At 46.1% G+C, this 26,304-nt stretch overlaps 1 protein-coding gene across 2 annotated transcripts; it reads left to right on the top strand.

Moving 5' to 3' along the window:
• Positions 1–11,291: 11,291 nt before the first annotated feature.
• Positions 11,292–24,494, top strand: CDK1 (cyclin dependent kinase 1). Of its 2 annotated transcripts, none has more exons than XM_081005080.1 (8): positions 11,292–11,423; positions 13,933–13,990; positions 15,750–15,906; positions 18,193–18,316; positions 19,817–19,987; positions 21,418–21,581; positions 22,439–22,580; positions 24,171–24,494. In XM_081005080.1, exons 2-8 carry the CDS (start codon positions 13,954–13,956, stop codon positions 24,285–24,287), a joined length of 912 nt encoding a protein of 303 aa, XP_080861206.1. In that variant the 5' UTR covers positions 11,292–11,423; positions 13,933–13,953; the 3' UTR covers positions 24,288–24,494. The 2 variants fall into 2 exon arrangements, with proteins under 2 accessions (XP_080861206.1, XP_080861205.1); XM_081005079.1 differs by having other exon boundaries at positions 11,337–11,493.
• Positions 24,495–26,304: the final 1,810 nt, after the last annotated feature.

Raw genomic sequence — 26,304 nt, 5'->3', positions numbered from 1 at the left:
TGAAATGATCCCAGAGCCTGGTGAAATTAGATGGTCTTGACTCCTGACCAAAGGGTTGCCAACTTTTTAATTGTTCCTGTCCTCTTAACAGCAGCCTGACACACAGAAATGTAGCAGTCAATTATTTCCGCATCAATTTATCTCTAGACAATAAAAGTGTCATCTGCTGCATTTCTGCATGTCAAGCTGCTGTTATAGACACAGGTACAGGGCCAATGAAAGAGCTGGCAACTCTGTTCACTTAGGAGCTTCTTCTTAGATCAGGGGTCAGCAACCATTTTCAGCCGGACCACCGTCCCTCAGACCATGTGGTGGGCCAGACTATTTTTTTTTGGGGGGGGGGAGAATGAACACATTCCTATGCCCCACAAATAACCCAGAGATGCATTTTAAATAAAAGGACACATTCTACTCATGTAAAAACACGCTGATTCCTGGACCGCCCATGGGCCAGATTTAGAAGGCAATTGGGCCGCATCTAGCCCATGGGCCTTAGGTTGCCTACCCCTGTCTTAGATGGTGCCCCCTGGACATGTGCCTGAAGTGTGGCAACGGCCTTTCCTAGTACTGCTGTGCCATTCAAGCAACACAGGGGGACAGATGTGGTTCACTGGAATTGTCCATGATGTTGTGCTGATGCCATCAGCTCTCTATCCACTGTCACAGATGAGCATGTTTCCAGGGCAACTTACTCAAAACCTTGGCATCTGAAAACATGGGCTGCTTGAATGTTTCCTAGTTTGCTGTGGTGCCTTTTGTTGTGCCCTTACTTGCGCAATGAAGAAACACACCCCAAGGGACTGCGTTGGTTTGGCCTATCCCTGCAAAATCTACATACCGTTCTTATTTGCAGCATGGCATCTCTGTTCTTTGCTTGTGTGTGTGTGTGTGTGTGTGTGAGAGAGAGAGAGAGAGAGAGAGAGAGAGAGAGAGAGAGAAGTGGGCCGAGATGAAAACAGCCAAGTGTGTGGTCAAACTTCTGAGCTGGATGCTCACTGAACCTAAAAACAGCAACATGGTATATAGCTTCAGTCTGTAGCATTATGAGATGCTGGTCCTTGAAGAGAGACCATTTTATGAACAGTTAAGTGTAGTATCCTGTAGGTTTGGGAAAAATCTTCACCGTGTGAGGAAACCTTGAAGTGGGGCTGCCCTAACATCAGGAAGCCGCAGAAGTCAGGAAAGCTTCAATAGTAGTATTTGTGAATGGTAGAAAATCAACTCAGGATAGCAGCTATCCTGCTATACAGGATAAGATGAAGGCAAGATGAAGGTTCCCACTGAGATATGGAAGGAGTCACACTCAGCAAGGGGAAGGGAGCTTTTGTTATAGACTAGGCATGTCTCTTAAAGGGACGCTGGTGGCACTGTGGTCTAAACCACTGAGCCTAGAGATTGCCGATCAGAAGGTCGGCAGTTCGAATCCCCGTGACAGGGTGAGCTCCTGTTGCTCGGTCCCAGCTTCTGCCAACCTAGCAGTTTGAAAGCACGTGTGCGCTGCTCTGGTTTCGCCAGAAGCTGCTTAGTCATGCTGACCGCATGACCCGGAAAAACTGCGGACAAACATCGGCTCCCTCGGCCAGTAAAGCGAGATGAGCGCCACAACCCCAGAGTCATTTGTGACTGGACTTAACTGTCAGGGGTCCTTCACCATTTTAGGCATGTCCCGTACAAAAACAGGCCACACTAACTACAGGGAGGGAACCCATGCCCTCAAAGTATGGTCATGGCCGTCCACTTGTTTGGCTATAAAATAGTTTCTAGAGAAATTAATGGTTAATAAGGCTGTCGATGACTAGAGCCGCAATAGGTATGTACTTCCTCCAGTGTGGGAGGAAATATGTCTCTGCATATCAGTTGCTGGGGGGGGAAGGGGGTGGGAGCTGTTGCGCTCAAGGGGGCACTGCTTGTGGGCCTCCTATAGGCGTTTGGTTGGCTCCTGTGAGAACCTGCACTAGATGGACCAATGGCCTGATCCAGCAGAGCTCTTCTTGCATCCCTGAATGCCTCAGCCAAATACCTCCGTCCATTCCCTCAAGCCCCTCCCCTCAAAGCCCACCTTTTCCAGGTTGCCTCTGGAGCATCTCCCCGGCCCCCTACTACCATACTGTAAGCTAAATTATGTGTAATTGAAATAACTGCATATCCTTCCCATTTAGCCACCTCGAGGGGCAGGGATCTGCCAGTCTTGTTCTTTGCAAAGCGCCATGCACGTAGGATTGTGTTATATAAATAAAGGGATAGCTGAATAAATAAATGCTTTGAATTTGCATAATTTATACGCATCAGAGAACCCGTGTTTTTATTAGCGCAGAGCACCGGCAGCTCTAACAACGAGCTCGTCATGTACTGCATCCTCCCAGTTAACATCTCCATATGGAGACAGCGCGTGTGCAGGATTAAGCACGGTGTTGCCGTCGTCAGGTAATATCGGCATACAGTGCAGCGCAGCATAATTGTATCTGTTTAAACAGGTTCAGGTTTCCAGGTTACAGCTACACCAAGCAGGGCTGAGTTACATGCAGATAAGAGAAAATAGAAAATAAAAAAGTAGCAAAGATCATTCAGCTCTGTTTCAAGAATTACTGCTAAATGCCCTATGTAATTATAACAGTCTACAAATGATATCAGTGACTAACTTAGAGTTGCTTCATTTGGCTAGCTTCCATCCTTTTATCTCCATTTACTTTTCAAGCATTAACAATAAATTGTTCCATCTCTCTCTCCCCCCTTCTCTGTCCCGGTATTACTTGGCTACTTGTCAAAATGCAGCACACAATACACAAAAAGCAGTTATGTGACACCTGGAACTGTTCCACCAGAATCTCTAATTTAGTGAATGGAGTTAAATTAAGAACCATTCTATTTAACTGGCTGTTCAGATGCAGAGGGATTTCCCACCTCCCCGCCCCCCAGAATAGCTTCCAAGTCTAGGGGCTCCCCTTTTTATGTATAACAGCCGCTGCCTCCACTTGCTTGGATTCCAAGGTAAGGTCACTTCAACCTCCTGAGAAACAGAAATAGAGAGATCCACATTGCACATTTAAAGCACACTCAACAAACATTTAAACCACATGACTTCTCACAATAATCCCAGAAACTGTAGTTTGCCCCTCACAGAGCTACAATTCCAAGTACCTTGAACAAACCGCAGTTCCCAGGATTCTTTTTTTTTGGGGGGGGGGTGCAATGCTATGTGCATTGAATGTGCTTTAAATGTGTGGTATAGATCTGGTTGGCAAGTGACCCCTTTCTCTCTCTGGTTTGTTCCATTTGCTGAGTGGATACTTGAATGCTAAGCACCTCCACAAATCTCACATTCCAGGTGGTCACCTGGATCTCCTGCCGCTACACCTGGCCCTGGCCATTGGTCTGGACAAAGTTAGTGTGTGGAGCCAATTTTTCTGGCCACCCAGCCCTCGCTCAGCTCAAAGGATGGCGGTCCTGTTAAAAATCAGTAGCCAGTTATACTTAGAACAGGCATTGGTAAACTCGGCCCTCCAGATGTTTTGGGACTACAGTTCCCATCATCCCTGACCACTGGTCCTGTTAGCTAGGGATGATGGGAGTTGTAGTCCGAAAACATCTGGAGGGCCGAGTTTGCCTATGACTGACTTAGAAGAATACGCTGACTGGGGTGATTTATGCGCAAAGCATGATGAAAAACGTTAGACTGGAACTATGTTTAAGTAATGTACTATTTCTTCAGTGTTTTGTAGTGCTCCTATCAGAGGAGGGGAAAATGGCCTGCTTAGCTATGTAGCAATGAAAATAAGAGTTGTGGGTTTCCTCGTTTATGCAATTATATATTTCCATTATGACACAGTAACTCCTTCAACTTTTAATTTTCAAGATGCAATTTTTGAAGATCCCAAGTATTAGAGTTGCCAGTTCTTTAAAACCATAAAAAGAAAAGTACCTCTTGAGGAGAGCCCTCTGAGTGCAGAGACCATGGGGATTTTTGCTTTTGGCTGGTTTGGAGGGAGAGCCCAGTGGTTTGGGGTGGGTTCAATGGAGAGATATGGGACAGAGCAAAGCTATTTATTCATACAGTTAACTCGGGTGTCTGGCACTTTTTTAAAATAACTAAAGGTGATGTGCAAAAACCAGCACACATTTTTTCGGCCAGATGTCCAGAAAGCGAACTAAACAAATAAATGTGTAGCCAGGCTACACCCCAATCCGTTGGCAATCTTACCAGAAATGGTTTCCGTGTCCTCTGCTGTATGAACTATAATGAACACATAGTTCTGATTTAAATCACCTAATTCATATTCTCAGATGAGTGAGCTTCGGTTTAGCTTCATCATTATGTAAAGGACAGAATATACTTTCTATGTTCTATTACAGAGATGCCATTGCTGCAGGGGAATATAATATGAATTTTAAAGACAAGACTACATTGACTCTTGCAGCTGCCTACTGGTCAGAAAATAAAACACACTTGTTATGGCTACACTGATGGATTCTTATCCATGATACAAGGCCTACACTATAATGGGGCAGGGGGATAGTCTGACTAGAAACAAACATGCATGCTACAACATTGTAGCCATTCAGAGGAATGCAGTAACAAGGGGACTAGAAAGCAAATCCTACCAGAAAAGGAGGTACCACCAGGGTGTGTTTGGCCTAGAGAAAAGACCACCAAGGAGCATGTCTGCATGAAATGTTTAAACAAGTTTTAAACACATTTGGCTACCTAACCATGAAATCCTAAGTATCATACTTTTGCAAAGCCATTAAAAATTGCCAAGATTCCTCAGCGTTCTCTCAAATCTACAATTCCCAGGTTTCTTTGGGTGGGGTGGTAGGAGCCACGATAATCCTGTGTCAATTTACATTATTTATTTAAGTTCAGTAACAAGCATGGCACGAAAGGGGGGGGGGAGAATGGGGAGGGAAAAGGAAAACAGGCACCCACTTTTAGAGTTGCAAAGTTCTTAAAATGACCAGCTTTAATAGAAAGTTGCTCAGGGAGAGAGGAGGAACCAAATGGAGCTGGTATCCCAGCAGAACTAATAAAGTAGCTGTGTGCTTCCCATCTCTGCTCAGTCAGACGGAGCCTGTCTGCACATGCAAAAGACCTCCCTAACTCACCAAGGGCTTGAGACTCAGCTGGTTTATGTGGCACGTAGAAGCTGTTCCCAGGGATGTGGCCGCTGTTGCATGCCAACAACTTCTAGGAGCCACAGGTGAGAGCTGAGTGCAGGGTAGAGACCAAAGGCAGACAAACTACCCTCTGCAAGGAGGGCTGAGCCTAGAACTCTATGCATATCAAGTCTGTGCTCTTCCATCTTGCTGCAGGCTGTCCATCTGAAAAACAAAAGTGAAGTATACTTGGACTCCTGTAGTGATTTCATGCTCTTTATTGCAGCTTGTAAAACAGTGATTGAATTGCCCCCCAAACCTCAGGCTTTTATATACATTATTTACACAATGAGTCCTGTCTGATTGGCTGATTCTGCTTCCCTCCTGGAGCCTGATTGGTCTTTTCCTGCAAGCCAATCAGTTGTTGCATTCTACGATCCTACCAGCCTAATAGGCTAATTAACTTCCTTCTGGAGCCTGATTGGACTTTTCCTGCAAGCCAATCAGTTGTTGCATTCTAGGATCCTACTTGCCTATTGTTCTAGGATCCAAGCTTAGTACAGTGGTACCTCAGGTTAAGTAATTAATTTGTTCCGGAGGTTCGTACTTAACCTGAAACTGTTCTTAACCTGAAGCACCACTTTAGCTAATGGGGCCTCCTGCTGCTGCCGGAGCACGATTTCTGTTCTCATCCTGAAGCAAAGTTCTTAACCTGAAGCACTATTTCTGGGTTAGCGGAGTCTGTAACCTGAAGCGCATGTAACCTGAAGCGTATGTAACTTGCATAGCCAACATAGCCAATGGTTAGAAGCAATGGGAGTTGTAGCCCAACAACCTCTGAGAGGCCACACATTCCCCATTCTTGCTCTAACCAGTGTTTCCCAAACTTGTGTCTCCAGCTGTTTTTGGACCACAGTTCCCATCATCCCTGACCACTGGTCCTGCTAGATCAAAAAGTCCAAAAGCAGCTGGAGACACAAGTTTGGGAAACACTGTTCTAGAAAAAGACATTTTTCAGAAGTCTGTCCTGCTGACTGTCTTTCTAAAACGAACTGCATGGAACATAGGCTATATATCTGCACATCCATCCGTTTGTCAGCTCTGCCCTCTAATGGGCAACTGTCAGAATAGCCACCAATAACATTCCACCCCCGCCAACTTTCCTCAAGTCTATTACAGATGAAATCCAACGAAGCTGTGATTTCGTCGACTGTTCGCTGCCTTAAAAGAGCATTTCTGTGATTCCAGCATTATTAAAATACGTTTAAGTACTTTAGGTTTCAATGTTATCTCCATTTCACTCAAAGTAAGCCCTGCTGTACAAAATGGGACTCTGAATAGGCATATATAGGATTGCAGGATTAAACTGTTTTAACATGTACAAACTTGTAGGCAGGGCCGGCTCTGTCATTAGGCAAACTGAGGCAACTGTCTCAGGTGGTAGAAGCCCCCCAAATGGCAGCTCTACAGGTGCCCCTTCACTGGTGCAGATTTGTTGCCGGTAGCGGCCAAAATTGCATCCGAAATCACACCCAAATTGGGCAAGATCTCACCAAAAATTGCAGAAGCAGCAGGGTGGGCAGAGAAGCAGCAATAGGTATAACAGCAGCAGGGCAGGGAATGGCAGTATTTTCTGTTTTGCCTGAAGCAATGAAATGGGATGTGCGGCCCCTGCTTACAGTGCAACTGAAAATAATAAAATGAACAAATTAATTATTAAAATTGCAGAGCTGACAAACGGATGGATGTGCAGATATATAGCCTATGTTCCTTAAACAAAGCGAAGCTACACAGAGGCAATAACTCCATGCAGTTCATTTTAGAAAGACAGTCAGCAGGACAAACTTCTGAAAAATGTCTTTTTCTAGAATAGTGTTTCCCAAACCTCTGTCTCCAGTTGCTTTTGGACTTTATGATCTAGCAGGACCAGTGGTCAGGGATGATGGGAACTGTCATCCAAAAAGGCCTGGGCAGGCCATCGGCTTGTGGATCCATGCTTTGTAACCACATTTTTGAGCTATTGAGGCTCCACGAAATAGTGGATGCGGTTTGTGGGTTTTTTGGTGCAGGCTGTAGCTGAGGCCATGCTGTGTGATCTGATGGTGAATTTGGGGTGACCCAATGCAAAAATCCTGAGGATCCATGTGCTTTTACCTCCCCCGTCTCAGGCAACCTCCTTTATCTCTAGAGTCCCTTATCTCCCTCCCGATCCCTTGCCGACCAGGTGCTCAGCGGCTTTGTTTCAACACCCCTTCCCTCTTGTTTGCCTTAGGGTCTTTTCCTTAGCTGGAGCAGTTTTTTGCTCCTCCTTTTCTTCTAATTTCTCTCCTCATTGCTTTAATCTTCCTGTCTCCTCTCCTTGCAAGTTTGCTGTCTTTACCTCCCCGTTCTCAGGCAGCCTCCTTTATCACTAGAGTCCCTTATCACAGATATTTCCCCTTACTTTTTAGGAGGAAAAAAGTGCATCTTATGGAGCAAAAAATATGGTATATCATTTCCCAGAATGCTTTTAGAACCTTACAGGTCCACCACATATGATAGAAGGTGCCTTCCTTTTGCTTACATTTCCAGCAGATATTTGCAGGTGTCTTATACATTTTTGCAAGCTTACTAGGAGTCAAATACCATGGTACATCATTTTCATATAATTTTCTTTCAGAGTACAGCATGCTGAGAATTTCACCACCATCCAAGCCTCCCTGGCCTGCCCAGGCCGGGTCTTCCTGTTCTAAAGGTAAACAACTATTTCCTAAAAAAAAAAGGCAACAACTTTGGGGTTGACTTTTTCCAGACCAATTGGCAGCAAGATTCTGCTGCCAAAATAGCTCCTCCTTCACGGCCTGGGCAGACCATCCAACCCTAATCCAACCCCCTGCAATGCTTGAACCCATGACCTTGAGATTAAGAGTCTCATGTTCTAGTGTCTGAGCCACTCTGAACAAGTGGGGGGGGGGAACCCTGAGGAATTAAGAATGCATTTTTCAGAATAGCTCTAGTTCTCAGTGGTATGTAGAGCTGACACCTTTCCTTCTGGGCAAGGCTGTTGTTTGTGAAAGTGACCTGAAGATATATGGTAGGTGAGAGACTGCGCAGCAAACGACCAAAGAGAGGTTTTGGACAGTAAGGAAAGCCAGTGTGGTGTGGTGATGAAGTTTGCTGGAGAACTTTGGTCCAAGGATTGTTGTGAAGGCAAAATGCGTTGACCCCATTTAGGCTGCCACGAGCTTCTTGGAGGAACCGTACAGTGCCAACGTGATAAATTAGACCATGGACCCTGAGAAGGAGTGGGGCTCATCTGCAGAACAGGTTGCAACTTACTAGAGTAGTGGACAGGGGAGAATTCATATGACCCAAGATCAAACCTACCTGTGAAGAGAGCCAGATGCCCGTGACACGTGGCCAAGCAGCATGTGACCTGATTGCGTCATCGCATAGCCATACAGTTTTTGGCCCCAGAAGGTGGTTAACAGCTTCACCTGCACACTTCCCCAGAGGCTCAAAATCAAAGGCAAAGTCTAATCAGCTTCATGTTGAGTCACTCATCATTTGACCCAAGCAGACTTCACTCTTATAACCACTTGCAAGGTGTGTTACAAAGACATCCATATTCAGCGAAAGGATTTGACTTGAAAGTTTATGAGCCATGGGGCTTGACCTTGATTTCAGAGTACAGAATGGTGTTTTTTTTACATGCATCCACTACGCTCCGTATCTCATGTCATCCATAAAGGGGAGTAAAACTGGCAGATGTTAATTTTCAGTCACAGCACGCCTAACCCTGCAACTGCAGACTCAGAAAAAACGTAAAGGAAAAAGAACAGCCTGCCCATCTGCTGAATCAGCTGTAGGTAAGTCTCTGCCACCCTCATCACTGCGTGTTATGGTGCTTAAAGCCAGTTTTGTCCTCAGAGGGGTGAGCTAACGTGCACCTTCCTGCCTGTCCCTCATAGGGATCCAAAATGTTCAATTTTCTTGTGCAGAATAACCACACTACTGTATTTTCCTTCGCTGGGGATGTTATTTGCAGGCAGGGCTGTTTTGCCTAATGCAATAGCTCTTTTGGATTCTGTGGCAGATCCCATTCGGGAGATTTAGTTGTCTTAGAACCTATAGTGGCTAGATGCTGGCTGGCCTGAGATTTAAATTCCTCCCACCTGCTAAGCTAGGTCAATATACCTGGACCACCATTGTTAATTAATCCTGCAGGTGCACTACTGCTGTCAGGCACTCAGCCTTCAACTGGTCCACAACTGGATCTTCCCACATCCTGCTGATACTTACCCCTGAAGCACAATCAGTAAATCAATATTTATTTTAAAAAATCCTGATGTGTCAAAAAAGGAAGAATCCTACAAACCAATTGACCTATCTCCTCGATATACAAAATTATTCTGCAACAGGTTTCCCCTTCAGGTTGGAAGAATGTTAATCTGCCCACCCTGCAGTATTTGCATGAGACAATGGACCAGTACGAGGTACCCAGTATATATGTCTCCCATTGGCTGTTAATTTTGCTGGATAGCACTGGAACCTCCATATTCAGAGGCAGTGTACCTCTGGGTAGGGCAGCTACTCACAAGTTGCCTAAAAGACGACACAGATTTGCATAGCATTTGCTTATGCTTATATGTAGAAATTCAAATGCAGAAATAGAGAGAGGACAGACCCTCCAAGTGTCCCTATTTTCCAGGGACATCCCCGATTTAGAGAAATCATCCCTGTTTCTTATTTGATCACAGAATGTCCCACTTTTCCTTAGGATGTCCCTATTTTCACTGGATAAATGTTGGAGGGTATGGAGTTATGACTCCTGAGCTATCTGAAGGCAATCCTGTACAGGAAAGTTTTTTTTAAAAAATGTTTATTATATTTTTATATACAGTGGTGCCTCGGGTTACATACGCTTCTGGTGACATACGCTTCAGGTTACAGACTTCGCTAACCCAGAAGTAGTAAGAACTTTGCTTCAGGATGAGAACAGAAATCGTGCTCTGGCGGCGTGGCGGTGGCAGGAGGCCCCATTAGCTAAAGTGGTGCTTCAGGTTAAGAATAGTTTCAGGTTAAGTACAGACCTCCGGAACGAATTAAGTACTTAACCCGAGGTACCACTGTATTTTGGAAGCTGCCCAGAGTGGCTAGGGAACCCAGTAAGGTGTGTGGGGTACAAATAGTAACATTATCATTATGGAATGGGACTTCCCTATTTTCGTCGGAGAAATGTTGGGAGGGTATGAGAGGACTGGGATAGCTCTGCTGGTAGAACATTAATCTCAGGGTTGTGGGTTCAAGCCCTACATTGAGCAAAAAATACCTGCATTGCAGGGGGTTGGACTAGATGATCCTCACGGTCCCTTCCAACTCTACAGTTCTACGATTCTATAACTGAAATAGAGATACAGGCCTAACTGGAATAGCATGCTAAGCACAAGAACTAACCTTGGCTGGAGCTTGCGGTTAGGGATGAGAGCGCTCAGCCAAGGAGCCCCAGTTGGCTTACTTAGCAGTAAGGGGAGCAGCAAGGCAGCTGCAAACTTCTCTCCCACACTTTCATATGGCCTCACTGACCCAAGGCTTGTCTTAAGAGCAGGGTTTCCAAAACCTGGGTTTCCAGCTGTTTTTGGACTACAATTCCCATCATCCTTGACCACTGGTCCAGCTAGCTAGGGATCATGGGAGTTGTAGGCCAAAAACATCTGGCGGGCCGAGGTTGAGGAAGCCTGGACTAGATGACCCTCAGAATCCCTTCCAACTCTACAATTCTATGAATCCATGTGGCTTTAAAGTTGCGCAGGCAGAAATTCAGCAGGTGAAGCTTTCCCAAGCAACAGGAGAACTTCACCAATGAATTTGCGCCTGTCGCGGAGCGCAGTTGAAGGTGCATCGGGGAGATGCGTTTAAGACGGGAGGAGCAGGCGGACTCCCGAATTGCGGAAGAAGTCCTCTGCAAAAAAAAACAAAAAAAAAAAAAAACAGCTTGTTCCAGAAAGGCTCTTCCAGCCGAAAAGGCAAACCTAAAATGCCAAACACCAATTAGACCCGCCCACGTTCGAATTCCTTGGCAATAACAGGCGGCGGCGGGTGGAGGAGAGCACGCTCCGCAGAACCCTTCCGCTCTGGTTGCTGCGCCCGCCCGCTGCGTGGCAACGGGGCCGCTCTTCTGCCCGGCTTTGGCGCCTGCCCTCCGATTGGCCCTTTTGAAAGCAGCGGCGCGGCCCCATTGGCGCGTTGGGAGTCGGCTCAGCGCGGTCGATTTGAATCCGTCTGCGCTCGGCCTCTCTTAAGCAGGCGCTGCTAAGCCGCCGCCTCCGCTTCCTCCGCCGGTTCTTCGGAAGGTGCGTCCTTGTTTTCGCAGGGAGGCGAGGGGAACGGCTGGAAGCAGTGGGGCTGGCCCGGGCGGAGAGGGTAAGGGGGCTGCAGGGGGGGGCGTGGGGGGCGGGAGAGAGAGACCCGTGGCTGGGATAGACCAGGGCAGGAGGCTGCCGGGAGGATAAGGGGCAGGGGGAGCGCATTAAACCCCAATTTTTAAAATAAATGTGCAACTCTTGTGTTCCTGTTCATTTTTCCTTCGCTCCTCTACACTTTTGCCTGGATGAGTGGGAGAACTTAAAAAAAAAAAAAAACCACAGAAGAAATGTTGCGTTTTCCCCAAACTGCATCCCTTAACTCACTTCCTCTTTTTTTAAAAAAATAAAAAGTTTTTATTCTGAAGGCTGCAAACTTACCACCCACTGGGGATTACTTTTGAGCAACCCCTGTAGGGGGGGCGGGGGGGGAGGCTAGCCAGAGTATTTCTGAACTCTTTTTTCTCTCTGATATAGCGTGTTAAAAATCTAGTCTATCTGGTGGGTTGGAGGGGAGACAGCTAGAGGTTCTTATCTCTCCCCCATGTGCTTACCTAATCCCCAAGATCTCTTTCTCCTTGGCCTTTGTAAATCTGCACTTGACTCTCCTGGCCTTAGCATGTGGCCTCCTGTATGAGCAAGCAGACATACAGTGAGTGCAGCACTTGGGAGCAGGATTGTGGCCTTTTCAGACTGCAGGTTCTGTTGGCTTGACTATTCTCAGGATCATAGGCACGGGAAGTAGTTTTCTGGAATGCATTTAAGCAGATGTCACTTTACAGCTTGTGCAATAACTTAATGGGTCTCTCCCACTTGGCGAACACCTAGCAAATAAATGCAATATTAAGAAGTGCAAACTACTGTCTCTCATTCTTTCTATATGTATCTGCCAACCTAAAACTATATAAACTCCCAATATGGACATGTAATGATTGCCCTGGTGAAAAACTTTTGTCTGGGATTGGAATGTGGAAGTGCAACACCCCCCCCCCCCAAAAAAAAAAATTACTTTAGGACTTCTCAGTGTCCTTTGATACCATTAATCATGGCATCCTTGACTGGCTTTTGTTTAGGGAGGTGGGGACACGATACTACAATGGTTCTCTTCTTCTGAGATGGTCAGTATCTTTGGTGGCACTAGGTGATTTCTGTTCTGTCTTACTACCTTTGGCTTACGAGGATTCCATCTTATCCCCAGTGTGTCACCCATAGGCAGATGACATGCAGCTCTATCTCCTTCCCACTCAAGAAAGGGGTCCTGGTTGACTCCAGCTGCAAAAGCCGAGGCTGCTGAATAGGCCACAGACCATTTTGGCTGTGCGTCCTGCCTTGCAGGCCTTTCTCCACTTGGCCTGAGAAGGCGGGGCCCTGGCTGACTCCAGCTACAAAAGCTGAGGCTGCTGATCAGATTCCTGGATCAGGGTGTCACTTGGGTTCTTGTTGCTGTTCACTGATATTTGGTTGTGCTCTTTTAAAAGTTTTATTTTTCTTTCTTGTTTGGGACTACTTTTGTAATTATGTAAATCTTCTCATGTTATAAGCTGTTTGAGCATGGTTTTAACTATGGAAAGGTGACATACAAATAAAATGATGATGATGATGATGTGCAACCAGCCCTGGATGTGGTAGAACTCCACCTGAGGAACCAGATGTGCAGCTTGGGGGGTGCTCCTGGATTTGTCACGGTCAGACACAGGTAGCTGAGGTGGCCAGGAGTGTTTTCACAAGCTCCAGTGTGTATCTCATATGCAGCCCCTGTTTAGATCAATGATCAGACCTGGCCTTGGTTATCTGGTGACCTGCAAACTAGACTGCTGCATTTTATGAGGAACTGCCTCTGAAAACTGTCTGGAAGCTACAGCTGATACAGAATGTTGCAGCCCAAATGTTGGTGGGAGCCAGAAGATCTACATAACTCAGGTTTTCCACTGGTTGGAGTAGCTACCTGTTTGCTTCCAGACCCAGTTCAATGTGCTGGTCTTAATCTTTAAAACACTAAATTGCTTGGGACTTGGTTATCTTCTATCCTACCTGAGTGCTCTTCTTGAGTGCCTGCTTTTAAGATATGTTAGGCTGGCATGCACAAGAGACAGGGCTTTCTTATTGGTGGCGCTAAAACTCTAGAGCTTGCTTTCAATGACTTCTGCCTTGCCCCTTTGATTCTGGCACTTATGCGGGCCCTCTATGGCTGCTTTTGGTTAAACCTTTGCTTGCCCTTTCTCTGCAAATTCTTAGCCTTTTCAACCCAGACTTGAACTGCTATAGGTCAAATTAACTGGAACAAAAGGGAAGGATGTCTTCTAGTTGACTTCTTTTGCAGGATGGCAGTAATACGGCAAAATACCTTTGCTTTAGCTTAATTACAGCTGGCTGAATTACTGCAGGAAGGAAAAGATCTACGTGCCCCTGAAAACACACCAAAGTTTCTCTTTGAAAAAATAAATAAATGTAGGGATGCACCTGTCGCTACAACTGCTTGACTCTCTTTGTTCTGTTTCAGGCCTTTTCATATTGAGGAATAATGGACGACTACACGAAAATAGAAAAGATTGGTGAAGGTAGGTAACGTTTGATCTATTACATAATCTTTCTTTGTCTTGCAAAGAAGGCATCTATATACTTGGAAGCAAGTCTCATCGAGTCAGAGTCATTGATGGCACTTACATGGGTCATGAGAGTCCCCCACTCATTAATAAAATGTAGCACCCCAAAGAACTGCATGGTGTGCTAACCCACATACCTGCCTAGGGATGATCACTGAAAAGCTTGCATTGTGATTCCGAAACTGCTTCCCTAATATTGTATTTGCAATTGGCACCCATTCATTACTACTAGTGAATTTATGAAATGGGAAATTTTGTGTGGAGAAATAAAGCCCTGGAAAATTATCAGCCCCACCTCACTGAGCCCCCCGCCACTTTCCTTCGGTTGTTGCACATGCACTTGTAAACTGAATGCCCAAATAGGACATAGATGTTTGCTCAGGGCAACGTGCTTCCACCCTTGCGCTGAAAGACTTTGTATCATGTTAAGCCTATGCCCTGGTTGTCACAACATGGTGGTCTCAGTGGGGCAGTGTGGGCTCCCGGAGAGGAGCTTTGCTCCTTTACTCCCATGGCATGCTGAGCTAAGCCAGGCTTCAGCTTAGGGCATCACCTAAACCTTGTGCTTGACCTCTCCTTGGAAACCACAAGTCATAGCTAGTAATAAAAGTTGGCTACAGTGTGGTTGTTGAAGAGAGAGCTCAACCACTAGACCAGAATCAGCAAGGCACGGTTTTTGACTGGTGCGGGTCCATCTGCAATCACGTGGAGACCTCTGGATGCCAGGCTGGTGGCTGGGGGAAGCAAAATGTCACTTGGAGAAGGATCTGAAATATTTTCCTTGAAGCTTGAATTGATTTTATTCTGGATTGTTTTATTTGATGTTTTAATGTGTTGTAAACCGCTTTGAGATTCGTTCTTTAAAATCTAAAGTGGTATAAAAAGGAAATGAATAAAATAATAATACATTCCTTTGTGGCGACCATAACCCAGGTTTAAGGTGCCATTTGGCAATTAAGTTACATACCTGAGTTTCTAACACTGCAGAAGACACTGCTAGCTCAGTGGGAGTTCACACATTTGGGTTAGCTTAATGCAGGGGTCAGCAAGCTTTTTTGGGGGTGGGCCAGTTCACCACACCACAGACCTCCGGGTGGGCCGTAGTGCATGTGTGTGCACACGCATGCGCACACGGCGGAGGGGGCTTCTCTCTCCCCCAGCCCCTCCCGTCCTCCTGCATACTCAGGGTGCTGCCAGGAGGCAGAGGCTGGTGGCGGCAGCGTCGGAGGAGGAACGAGCAGCCCAAAAGGGCTGCTTTCGGGCTGCTCGTTCCTCCACCGACAGCCTCTGCCGCTTGCAAGGGCAGGCACAGCAGCTGCGCTTGGCAGAGTGGCGGCAGCAAACAGCTTGCTCTGACAAGGGGCTGCTGGAAATGCGCTCAGCCAGCTCAGCCCAACCCCCTTCCTCCCCGCGGCCATACACAGCAGCCGCTCGCCCATTGGCCAGGGCCTCAAACCTTAGCAAGTGATTGCCTGGTGATTTGCTACACTGTGAGGAGGGAGGAAGTTCCACCACGGTGAGGGAGAGGGGGGGAAATGTCGGTGGGAAAAAATGGCCCTGCTCCACAAAAAAACCCCCACAGGTTACCCTCACCTATCCATGGAACTGGTTCTGGGAGGCCCATGGGCCTTAGGTTGCCGACCTCTGGTTTAATGTAGTGTGCAAACCTGGTGTCTGAGTCCAGAGGATTAAACTGGAGCTTTCTCCCCATTAGGCACTTATGGTGTTGTGTATAAAGGCAAACACAAAGCTACAGGCCAAGTGGTGGCCATGAAGAAAATCCGGTTAGAGAACGACGAAGAAGGTGTTCCCAGCACTGCAATCAGAGAGATTTCCTTATTAAAAGAGCTACGTCATCCCAACATAGTCTGGTATGTCTACACCTGTATAACCTGGGTTTTAACCATAAAATGGGGTTTTCATCCCTTTTTTTGGCACCCACTGAGTCTCCTGAATTACACCTAAAAATGTGAGGGCGTCTTTCATGCGTGATGATGAGGGAATTGGAGTTGGAAGGTACCCTGAGGGGTCCGGCTGGTGATGAGTTAAGCAGCAGCTGATGGCATGATTGGGCTATAATGCTCACCTGACCTCTTTCTGGCTGCGTTGCTGCATGTTAGAATGGGCCAGCCTGGTTGTAAACACACCGGCAGGAGTGCTGGCTATACAGCAGTGACTCCACTGGAGGGAGGTCGGGTTGAGCAGAGCAGCTTGCTGTCCACTGTTGGTCTTTAAGACACATAAGGGCTGGTCCTTTCCAGCTTTTCTCACGTCCCCGTCCCAACAGACAGACACAAAGCAAGCCCTGCGTTTAAGGTTGTGTCCTGTGCAAAAGTGGCTGATGGTAAGCCCCACTGAACAAACCTGAAATTAAGTTCCCCAGCAAAAGTGTTTAGATGTGTCCTGCGCTTGTTCTGTTCTACATGCATATGATTCGTGTTTCTTTAGGTAGGCTGGATACTTAGTTGCCCTCTATAGACACTAAATGTAATTAGAGTTTACAAACAATCTTATGCATGTGGAGAGGAAGAGCACCTCAGTTTGCATATATTCTGCAGGGTTTTTGTAGCATGCAAGGTGGCATGTGTGGTACCAAAAGAAAATGCTTACTAAACAATCGAATGTGAAGCGTTTCAAAGTCCTTGTCTTTCAGTGGGAGAGTTCAGCATATGCTTAAATGCCTTTATGATCAGTGGGACTGAAAGATGCTTAACTGTGGCTGGACCATGCTCATTTTTTTACATCCTTGGTTATTTCAGCATACTTTTAATAACAGACTCAGACTTTCTCAAGGAAGGCTCCATGCTGCTTCAGAGGGCCTAGTTATTTTGACTTAACTTGGTAGAGCTTCTCTGTTGAACCACCACCAGGAATTAAGGCAGTTTAATTATGAGAAGGTAACTTGAGTGGGTGTTACGCCTAAAGCCTAACCTGGAGGTCTGCCCAAAATTTTGGTTAAATTTAATGCGTATCTGGCTTGAATACGACTAAATTTGTTGCTCAGAAAATCATACACTTAGTTTAAATCCAAAGCTCTTCTGAATTCAACATTTCTAAGCAGTGAATTCTTCCAACTCTACAAATCTTTTGGGGGGGGGCAGAGCATGTTCATATGGATGTATATTTTGCTCTAGGAGGCTTAGTTTGGTCAGAATCAAGTATACACCTCCAAAGTTAATGCTAAATACGTTACTTCTGGTAAATGAGTCACCATAGCAGCTAGAGGGCTGTGAAAATTTGTGTCCCGGGTTTTTTAGACTCATCTACCCATGTAGACGCGGGTGGCGCTGTGGGTTGAACCACAGAGCCTAGGGCTTGCCGATCGGATGGTTGGCGGTTCGAATCCCTGCGACGGCGTGAGCTTCTGTTGCTCAGCCCCAGCTCCTGCCAACCTAGCAGTTCAAAAGCACGTCAGAGTGCAAGTAAATAAATAGGTACTTCTCCGGCGGGAAGGTAAACGGCGTTTTCGTGTGCTGCTCTGGTTTGCCAGAAGCGGCTTAGTCATGCTGGCCACATGACCCAGAAGCTGTACGCTGGCTCCCTCGGCCAATAAAGCGAGATGAGCGCCGCAACCCCAGAGTCGGCCACGACTGGACCTAATGGTATGGGGTACCTTTACCTTACTCGTGTATTACCTGAAACCAAAGCAGAACGTTGGTTGCCAGATGTGAAGTATATTGGCATTTTTCTCAGCTCTCCCACCCCACTACAGAAACAAGGGCTGATAGTACTAAGCAGAACACTATACTGGGTTGAGTGCCTAAATGTTCACCTTTGAAACAACTATATGCACCCTGGTGAACATATGCTTAAGTAACTAAGTGTATTAAGCTAGTTTCATTTAGGCCTCTGTTTCACATTAATTTATAATTCTCAGTCATCCGTCATCTTCATAAGATTTATAGCTGTAAGCTTAATGGATCAGGCAGCATGTGTAATTACCAGCTTTCACATAGGCATGTATATGCAGTGAACCTGCAGAAACCTTAGCTCGGCATGTTACGATGGCTGATTAGATAGAAGTATAATAAACTATGGGATGTTCGTCCAGTTAGATGAAGGGGCCTTAGTGCTGCGTATAACAAACCCACATTGTATGCTTGGTGAAAAGATTTGAACTGTTTTGACTTTCTTAAATAAAAGAAAATTCTTTTCAGTCTTCAGGATGTGCTTATGCAAGACTCAAGACTTTACCTGATATTTGAATTTCTTTCTATGGATCTCAAGAAATACTTGGACTCCATCCCATCTGGGCAGTACCTAGATCGTATGCTTGTTAAGGTAAGGAAACGATACTGCAGACGGGCAGCTTTTGCCCTACCTGCCCACGGAACCCCGTCCACGTTGATCTGTCTGCCAGAGACTCTTGAGGTGAATTGGTAAGAGTAGGCAAGTTGTGTTGGGCCAATGCTTCTCCGTCATCACAGTCCTTGACATCCAGGATCCTTTTGTAAGATCCCAAAGCGCCGTGAGGATATCTAGGAACAAAGTTTGAAAATGACTGCTGTGAATTGTTCTGCAGCAAATAGCTGCAGCAGCCTGGCATAAGAACTGGTGGCCCACGTGGCAGCCAACAGGCAATTCCGAAGCCTGTCTTGAGGACCACAGGTATAGCAGGGCTTTTGTGTTCTCCAGTTCACATCTTAAAGGTTATTCCCATTGTGCTAATTCAGTGTTCTAGAATCAAAACAGGGCAGTACAGTGGTACCTTGGTTCTTGAACGGCTTGGCTCCCACACGCCACAAACCCAAAAGTAAGTGTTTTGGTTTGCAAACGTTTTTTGGAAGTCGAACGTCCAACGCGGCTTCCGACTAAGTTCAGGAAGTTCCTGCAGCCAATTCGGAAGCCACGACTTGGTTTTGGAACGGTTTGGGAGTCGAACGGATTAAGTTCGAGAACTAAGGTACCACTGTAATGGTCTTTTAGGTGGCTTACTGAAATTTGAAGCTGACCCTTTGTAAGAAGCAGCTTTTCTAGCCATTTTATCTATAAAATCACCCTAGTAAATGATGTGGAGTTGCCACTGCAACATCATATTGAAGTTAAGTGCGTGTGGATCCGCTTGTCAACTTTCATTTGTCTTTTGTTTTAGTTGGTGCCATCAGTGTTCATGATGTTTCGGTTTCACAGAACTGTAGAGTTGGAAGGGTCCCCAAGGGTCATCTAGTCCAACCCCCTGCAATGCAGGAATCTCAACTAAAGCATCCACGACAGATGGCCACCCAGCCTCTGCTTAAAAACCTCCAAGGAGAAGGAGAGCCCACCGCCCCTCGTGGGAGTCTGTTCCACTGTCAAAGAGCTCCTACTGTCAGGAAAGGTCTACCTGTTGTTTTGTTGGAGTCCTCCTTTCTTGTAACATCCGCAAAGATAGGTCCCGAGCCCCGAAAAGCTTGATAGTGGACAAGGGGCGCAAGGGATGCATTTCGCAAATGAGGTGTATGTGATTGGACTCACGTAGCCTGGATTGCAGACCGCTAGGAACCTAGTGTAAGCGGCTCCATTCTTCTAAAGCAGCCTTTCTCAACCTGTGGGTCCCCAGATGTTGTTGAACTACAACTCCCATCACCCCTAGCTAGCTCAGGAATGATGGGAGTTGTAGTCCAACAACATCTGGGGACTCACAGGGTGGGAACTGCTGTGAGGGATGGAAGGTTTTGTAATACCTATTTTTACCACACCTGTCCCTTCTTGCCCTTCTCCTTTGGGCAGACAAGAGGTGAAGTGCATGCCCTTCTGAACACGCCGTCTTCCAATGCCAACTCTGTTTTAATATTCTTTCAGAGTTACTTGTACCAAATCTTGCAAGGTATTGTGTTCTGTCACTCGAGGAGAATTCTGCACAGAGACCTGAAGCCTCAGAACTTGTTGATTGATGACAACGGAGTAATTAAACTGGCCGACTTTGGCCTGGCTCGAGCTTTCGGCATCCCTGTGCGGGTCTACACCCATGAGGTAAGGGACTGTGGATCTCTCTGCGCTAAATCCTACACTAAAAGGTATAAGCTGTGGATTGTTGAAAGAACCAATGATTTGGGGTTTAGGCAATAAAAGCATTTGTGTTAAAAGCAGCTAATAAAAAGCAGTAAAAAAACAACACCAGGAAAGATGGGGTGGAATGTCAAGAAGAAACTATAAAGGTAAAGCGTCCAGTCGTGGCCGACTCTGGGGTTGTGGCGCTCATCTCTCTTTATTGGCCGAGGGAGCCAGCGTACAGCTTCTGGGTCATGTGGTCAGCATGACTAAGCCGCTTCTGGCGAACCAGAGCAGTGCACGGAAAAGCCGTTTACCTTCCCGCTGGAGCGGTACCTATTTATCTACTTGCACTTTGAGGTGCTTTCAAACTGCTAGGTTAGCAGGAGCAGGGACCAAGCAATGGGAGCTCACCCCGTTGCGGGGATTCGAACCACTGACCTTCTGATCGGCAAGTCCTAGGTTTAACCCACAGCGCCAAACACGTCCCATGAAGAAACTATATATGATGATAAATGCCTTGAAATACCTTTGGATAATTAATTTAAAAAATATATGGAAAAAATAATTCCTACACTGAGGCTAGCAAGTTTTTTTCCCATTTAATGTTGCTTATTAAGGAGGTTGCTGCATGCTATTAAGAAGAGCCCTGTTGAATCAGTCTGTCTAGGGCTGGGTGACACCTGGTGTTCGATATCACAATATATCACCAACTAAACATTATGCTATCTCGATATATCATGCTATGTATCTGCAGTGGCAGAGGGCCTCCCGGGAATCCCTCTGGTGGCGGAGGGCCTCACTGCACCTATTCACGGTGGCGGTTGACCTCGCCAGGCCTCCCTGCGGCAGCAGAGGACCCCACTGCGCCTCCCTGTGGAAGCGGAGGGCTCTGTGGGTATCCTCGCAGCAGACCTCACCACACCTTCCCACAGTCGTGGGGGGCCTTGCTGCGCCTCCCCATGGCAGTTGGGGGCTTTTAAGATGTAAGGAAGTAGTGGACTTAATAAAAAAACCAGGGAGCTCATGGAGGAGCTTTGAGCTGGATGCTGTTGCTCTGTGTGATCTCCTTTTACATGATAGCTATGCAGATGAAATGAGGTTGAGCGTGGAAGAAAGGACAGACGATCGGGGCAAGAATTCACCTCGAACAATTAATACGCGAACTTCCTTGAGTATATTCGCTTACAAAATAGGAACTAGAAAACTCGGCGGCTTTTTTTCTTTTTCTTTGAAAAACGACTTCAGAAACTGGCATGCTGATTCCAGAAATGTATACTGGACAGTGTGGTTGAGTGCAGTAATTCATGCATAATTGTTCCAAAGCACGTTAAATCCTCCCCCCCCCCACCCAGCTGGTGGGGTTTTTTTAATTAAAAAAAGCCTTCTAATGCCCACTGTTCTTGTGCTAGGTAGTAACTCTGTGGTACAGAGCTCCAGAAGTGCTGCTAGGTTCTGCACGTTACTCCACACCTGTCGATATATGGAGCATAGCGACGATATTTGCTGAAATGGCAACCAAGCAAGCACTCTTCCGTGGAGATTCAGAAATTGATCAGTTGTTCAGGATCTTCAGGTATCTAACTTAAAACGAGAAAAGTTTGCGGTCTTGTTTTCCTTCCGCGGAAATGTTGTATCCCATTGGTCTGATAATTGTGTGAATTTAATTTTTTAAAAAAATTATTATGGTGCAATGAATTGAGGCCTGTGGTTTTCCAGTGTCATAATGGCAAACTGCTAAACAAATAGTTCTAATTTGAAACAAAGTACGGTCCTTGCTATATTTGCTTTGAAGCACGTCCCACTTACTTCAAAGAGACTGGCTTATTATTGGTAAGTATACTCGGGAGTGCAACCTTGATAGCCGGATCCTATGAACAATGCGTAGAGGATATCATAAACAGACTGTTCAGATGTTGTTGTCAGGTGAGGGTATTGCAGCAGTGTCTTGTCAACTATTTCTCTGGCAATTGCTGTTGATGCTGGGTTTGGATATAGTGAACTGATATGTAAAAAGTACTACTTTGGCAACAGCTGGCATGACGGATTATGTTGAATCCATTTCACTTCTTTTAAGTGCACTGAGCATGCTACTCACGTTGCTTCTGTATGTTATGGAGAATATTTTTATTACAAGGTTTTTTATTTTCTCTTGCATAGCCTTCTTTGTGGTTCAAAAACACAGTGCAGATATCTCCCCACTCCCCACCCCCCACCCCCCATTTTGGCAGTACAGTCTTATTGACGCACATATATTTAAAAGTCGAGAGTTCCAACACAAGGCTGCATAACTTGTGTCTCGGTTATGTTGGATTCTGAAGCATCACTGCAAGGATCTTTCAGTAGGTAACACTCAAAGTGTCTGGCTGAATCCATTCGAGCAGATTTGCCAAGGCTGCTTAATCAACCCCCTTTTGACTGTTTTCCTTGCAGAGCTTTGGGGACGCCCAACAATGACGTGTGGCCGGAAGTAGAATCCTTGCAGGATTACAAGAACACTTTCCCCAAGTGGAAACCGAGCAGTCTGGCCTCTCTGGTGAAAAACCTGAATGAGGATGGACTAGACCTGCTTTTGGTAAGCGACTGTTTCACTCTCATAAAACTTGTGTATCATTTTAAAAAAAAATCATTCTGATGCAACATAGACAGTGTTGTACCTTACTGAAATAATTTTGTTTTCCCTGTGCATAAGCCTGCATAGAGTGCAGTGTATCCAGATGTATGCAGATAAGCTGTTTAATGTTCTTGGGGTTTTGTACATCTATAAAAATACAAGACAGAGAGGCCTGCTGCCTTGGAGCAAAGGCCGACACAGTCCAGTGTTGTACTTGCCACTGGTGCCCACCTGCACACCTTTGGAAGCAGGGCGCAAAGGCTAAAGCCCTCCCCAGCTGTTGCTTCTCCAGCTGCTATTTCTAGGTGTGCTGCCTCTGAACATGGAGGTTCTACTCTACTGCCATGGCTGTCCGCTACTGATGATAAACAAGCTCATGGAGATGTCTAATCTCCCCCCAAAAAGCCATCTGAAACCGTGACCATGGCTGCAATTGTACGGGATGTGAATGCTGAAAATATAATTGTGTGAAGAAGCACTTGGGTTTTTTTTTTTTTTTTCCCCATCAGTCCTGGAACAAAAGCCGCATCAGTTTCATAGGGTGATCCAGAATTCTAGCGCACTGACAGAGGAGTCTTTTGCGCTCTTGTCTACATATCCACACTGGGTTTTATAAAAGACCTCTCTCCACCCCATCCTCACTCCTGGTTTGTACCAGTTACCAAATTGTCACAGGATGATTCCATTCTCGCTCGAGAACCTGCGGAGGTTTACTGGGCAAAGTTAACAGGCTGTAGTTGGTGCTGTGGGTTAAACCACAGAGCCTAGGACTTGCTGATCAGAAGGTCGGCGGTTCGAATCCCCACAACGGGGTGAGCTCCCATTGCTCGGTCCCTGCTCCTGCCAACCTAGCAGTTCAATAGCATGTCAAAGTGCAAGTAGATAAATAGGTACCGCTCCGGCGGGAAGGTAAATGGCGTTTCCATGTGCTGCTCTGGTTCGCCAGAAGCGGCTTAGTCATGCTGGCCACATGACCCAGAAGCTGTACGCCGGCTCCCTCGGCCAATAAAGCAAGATGAGCACTGCAACCCCAGAGTCGGCCACGACTGGACCTAACGGTCAGGGGTCCCTTTACCTTTAGTGGGTTACATTACACATTGACTCACTCTGTTGCTTTCATAAGGCGTGGATGCCAAATTCACGCCATCTCCTTCAGAAAAGGAAGAGTGGAGAAGCATCAGGTGGGTTGGACATGAGCACATTTGAGTGTCTATTTCATAGGTTAGGTCACCTGTGTAGCAGATAGAAGAGGCATGTGAAGAGTGTGCCATAGAATACTAATATATGAACTGGGGCTCAGGTCAGCAGCCCAAGTGTTGACGTTGGGAAGGAAGTGATGGTATTAAGCTAGGGGCAGGTGAGAACACATCTTTTCTCACCCTAAAGGTTTTGGCCTAGTGTCTAATACTTCTAAAAGAAGAGGAACTCGAATACTGTACATCTTGGTCTGAGATTCATCATGGAAAGTCCGGTTCTGAGGACTCTGATCTCTCTAGGCTCCCCTACATAGCAAGAGGCCAGTGTGTAACCTGCCTTTGTTTCCACTTGCAGAAAATGTTGACCTATGATCCAGCAAAAAGGATTTCTGGCCGCGTGGCTCTGAATCATCCTTACTTTGATGACTTGGACAAATCCAAACTACCAGCCAATCGGATCAAGAAATGCTAACTGCCCCTGAATGTGGTTGAAGCAGAAATACTGAAACTCGTGGTATTTTTTCCCCACTGTCGAAGTTTATTGATATCCCTGTTTTTATATGTGTCTGTCTTGTCCTATCCTAAAACTGTAGCCCTGTCTATAGAGTGCTTTGGTTTGAATCTTCCTTTAATTGTAAATATTAACCTATTCACTTTCAATAAAGCTGTACACTGCTCAGTGAAGCCCACCATTATATATAAATAATAATAATAAATAATAATAATAATAATAAACTTTAAATCTGGCGTGGGAGCAGAGGAGGTCCCAGTTCTTCAGCATCAACCTCCCAACATAACTAAAGGAATCAAATTTGCACGGCAGTTGCCAAAAAAAGGAATTACGTATCTGAGTTTTGATATGGATTTTGTGAAAAGGATTGCGGCTATTTTAACAGATTCATCTCTCTCCCCCTCTCTTCCCACCCCCAGCACTACTCCCCACACCAAAGGCTTCCTCAATACTCTGAAGATCTGGGGAAGGGGCAATAAGGCTGCTGTCACACTGATGGGAGCCTTCGCTAGATTAGCAGATGGGGCTTGTACAATTGGATACAATCCGATGGATAAAATAAACTGCTAACTACACAGGGACAGGCTTGATCTCCTCCCCCCCACCCCCCAGATGGTTGGAGAGCACTTAAATGGTTGCAGCCCCTACCCCACCTAGCTGTGAAATCAAACAATTTGCTTACATGGGTTGGAAGTAGGCGTTGTGTAATGGGGGGGGGGAGGATGCGCAATTGCCCTATGGGTGTAGCCTGCTCCTCACTGATAGGCGTAGCGAATTCGGTATGCGCAGAGCACATAGATGCAGCCCATCACACGTCCTCTCTGTCACAATGGCGAGCATTTTGCTAGTAATTAGTGCTGTTTTTCTAGAGAAAGAGGTGCCGGAACTTGCTACAAATTCCTCCCTTCTCTTGTAATGGCAATGACGCACACCTGGGAGGTGCTGGAACTGAGTTCCGGCTGGGGGAAAAAAAGACCTGCTAGTAATGTATGCTTTTCATCTCTTGTGTGTGATGAAATTATCTGGAGCTATAATTAGGGCTCAAGTGCTGCTGTTACAGGTGCAGGATTGAAGCCAAACTGCTTGCCCAGGATTATGAATTGTATGGGACTTCTTGGTAGATCTGGTTTGGTTTAACCATTGGTCAGTTTGACTTGAGCATGGCAGGGGTTTCTTCCCTTCCCAGTCTCTTCTCTGATTCCCCCCCCCCCCCCGGGCAACTTCCCACTTATTATGTGGGTTAGTTAATTTCTCACATGATCTACAGAGGAACTCCCAATTTCTTTTTTTTTAAACGGTGAACCAATGTCTCCTCCTGCCGCCAGGAGGCAGCTTTACCAGGGATGCTGGTTACAGGTGTGACTGTTCCTATTTAGATTCTTGCAGAACAAAGAATGCCGAAACTGAAGGCTTATGGGTCTTGGCAGATGACCTTCGTGTGTGAGTGGTGTTTGGGCTATTCAAGCGCTGGGACTTGGGGAACTGAGATCACTGTTGGTACATTTGATGCTCCAGTCTCTTGATCAGGCATAGGCAAACTCGTTCCTCCAGATGTTTTGGGACTGCAACTCCCATCATCCCTAACCACAAGTCCTGTTAGCTAGGGCTGGTGGGAGTTGTAGTCCCAAAACATCGGAAGAGCCAAGTTTGCCTATGCCTGCTGTTAATCACTGGAGGTGTAGCATTCTACATTGCTGCTAGGCAAAGCAGCATCTGCTGAACATCAGCCTGCCACGTTGCTCTTAACTACAGAAGAGAGAAGGTGGTAACCTTACATGCAACTGCTGCATTTAAACAGTTACAAATGGAGAATTATATGTTGCAGGTCAACAAATGAGTTAGAATTGTAAAGCATAACTATTAATATTTTTGGTTGGGGTGTCATATTGTCCTTGACCACAAGATGCCACTGCAGTATCTAAACATTGATTCTGGCAGGGGGTGGAGGAATATCTGTCCAACGGCGATCAATTTTTCC

The sequence above is a fragment of the Podarcis pityusensis genome, assembly GCF_964106645.2.
Source record: "Podarcis pityusensis genome assembly, chromosome: 5".
NCBI classification, from domain to species: Eukaryota; Metazoa; Chordata; class Lepidosauria; order Squamata; family Lacertidae; genus Podarcis; species Podarcis pityusensis.
This window is presented reverse-complemented; position numbering and strand designations above follow the sequence as displayed.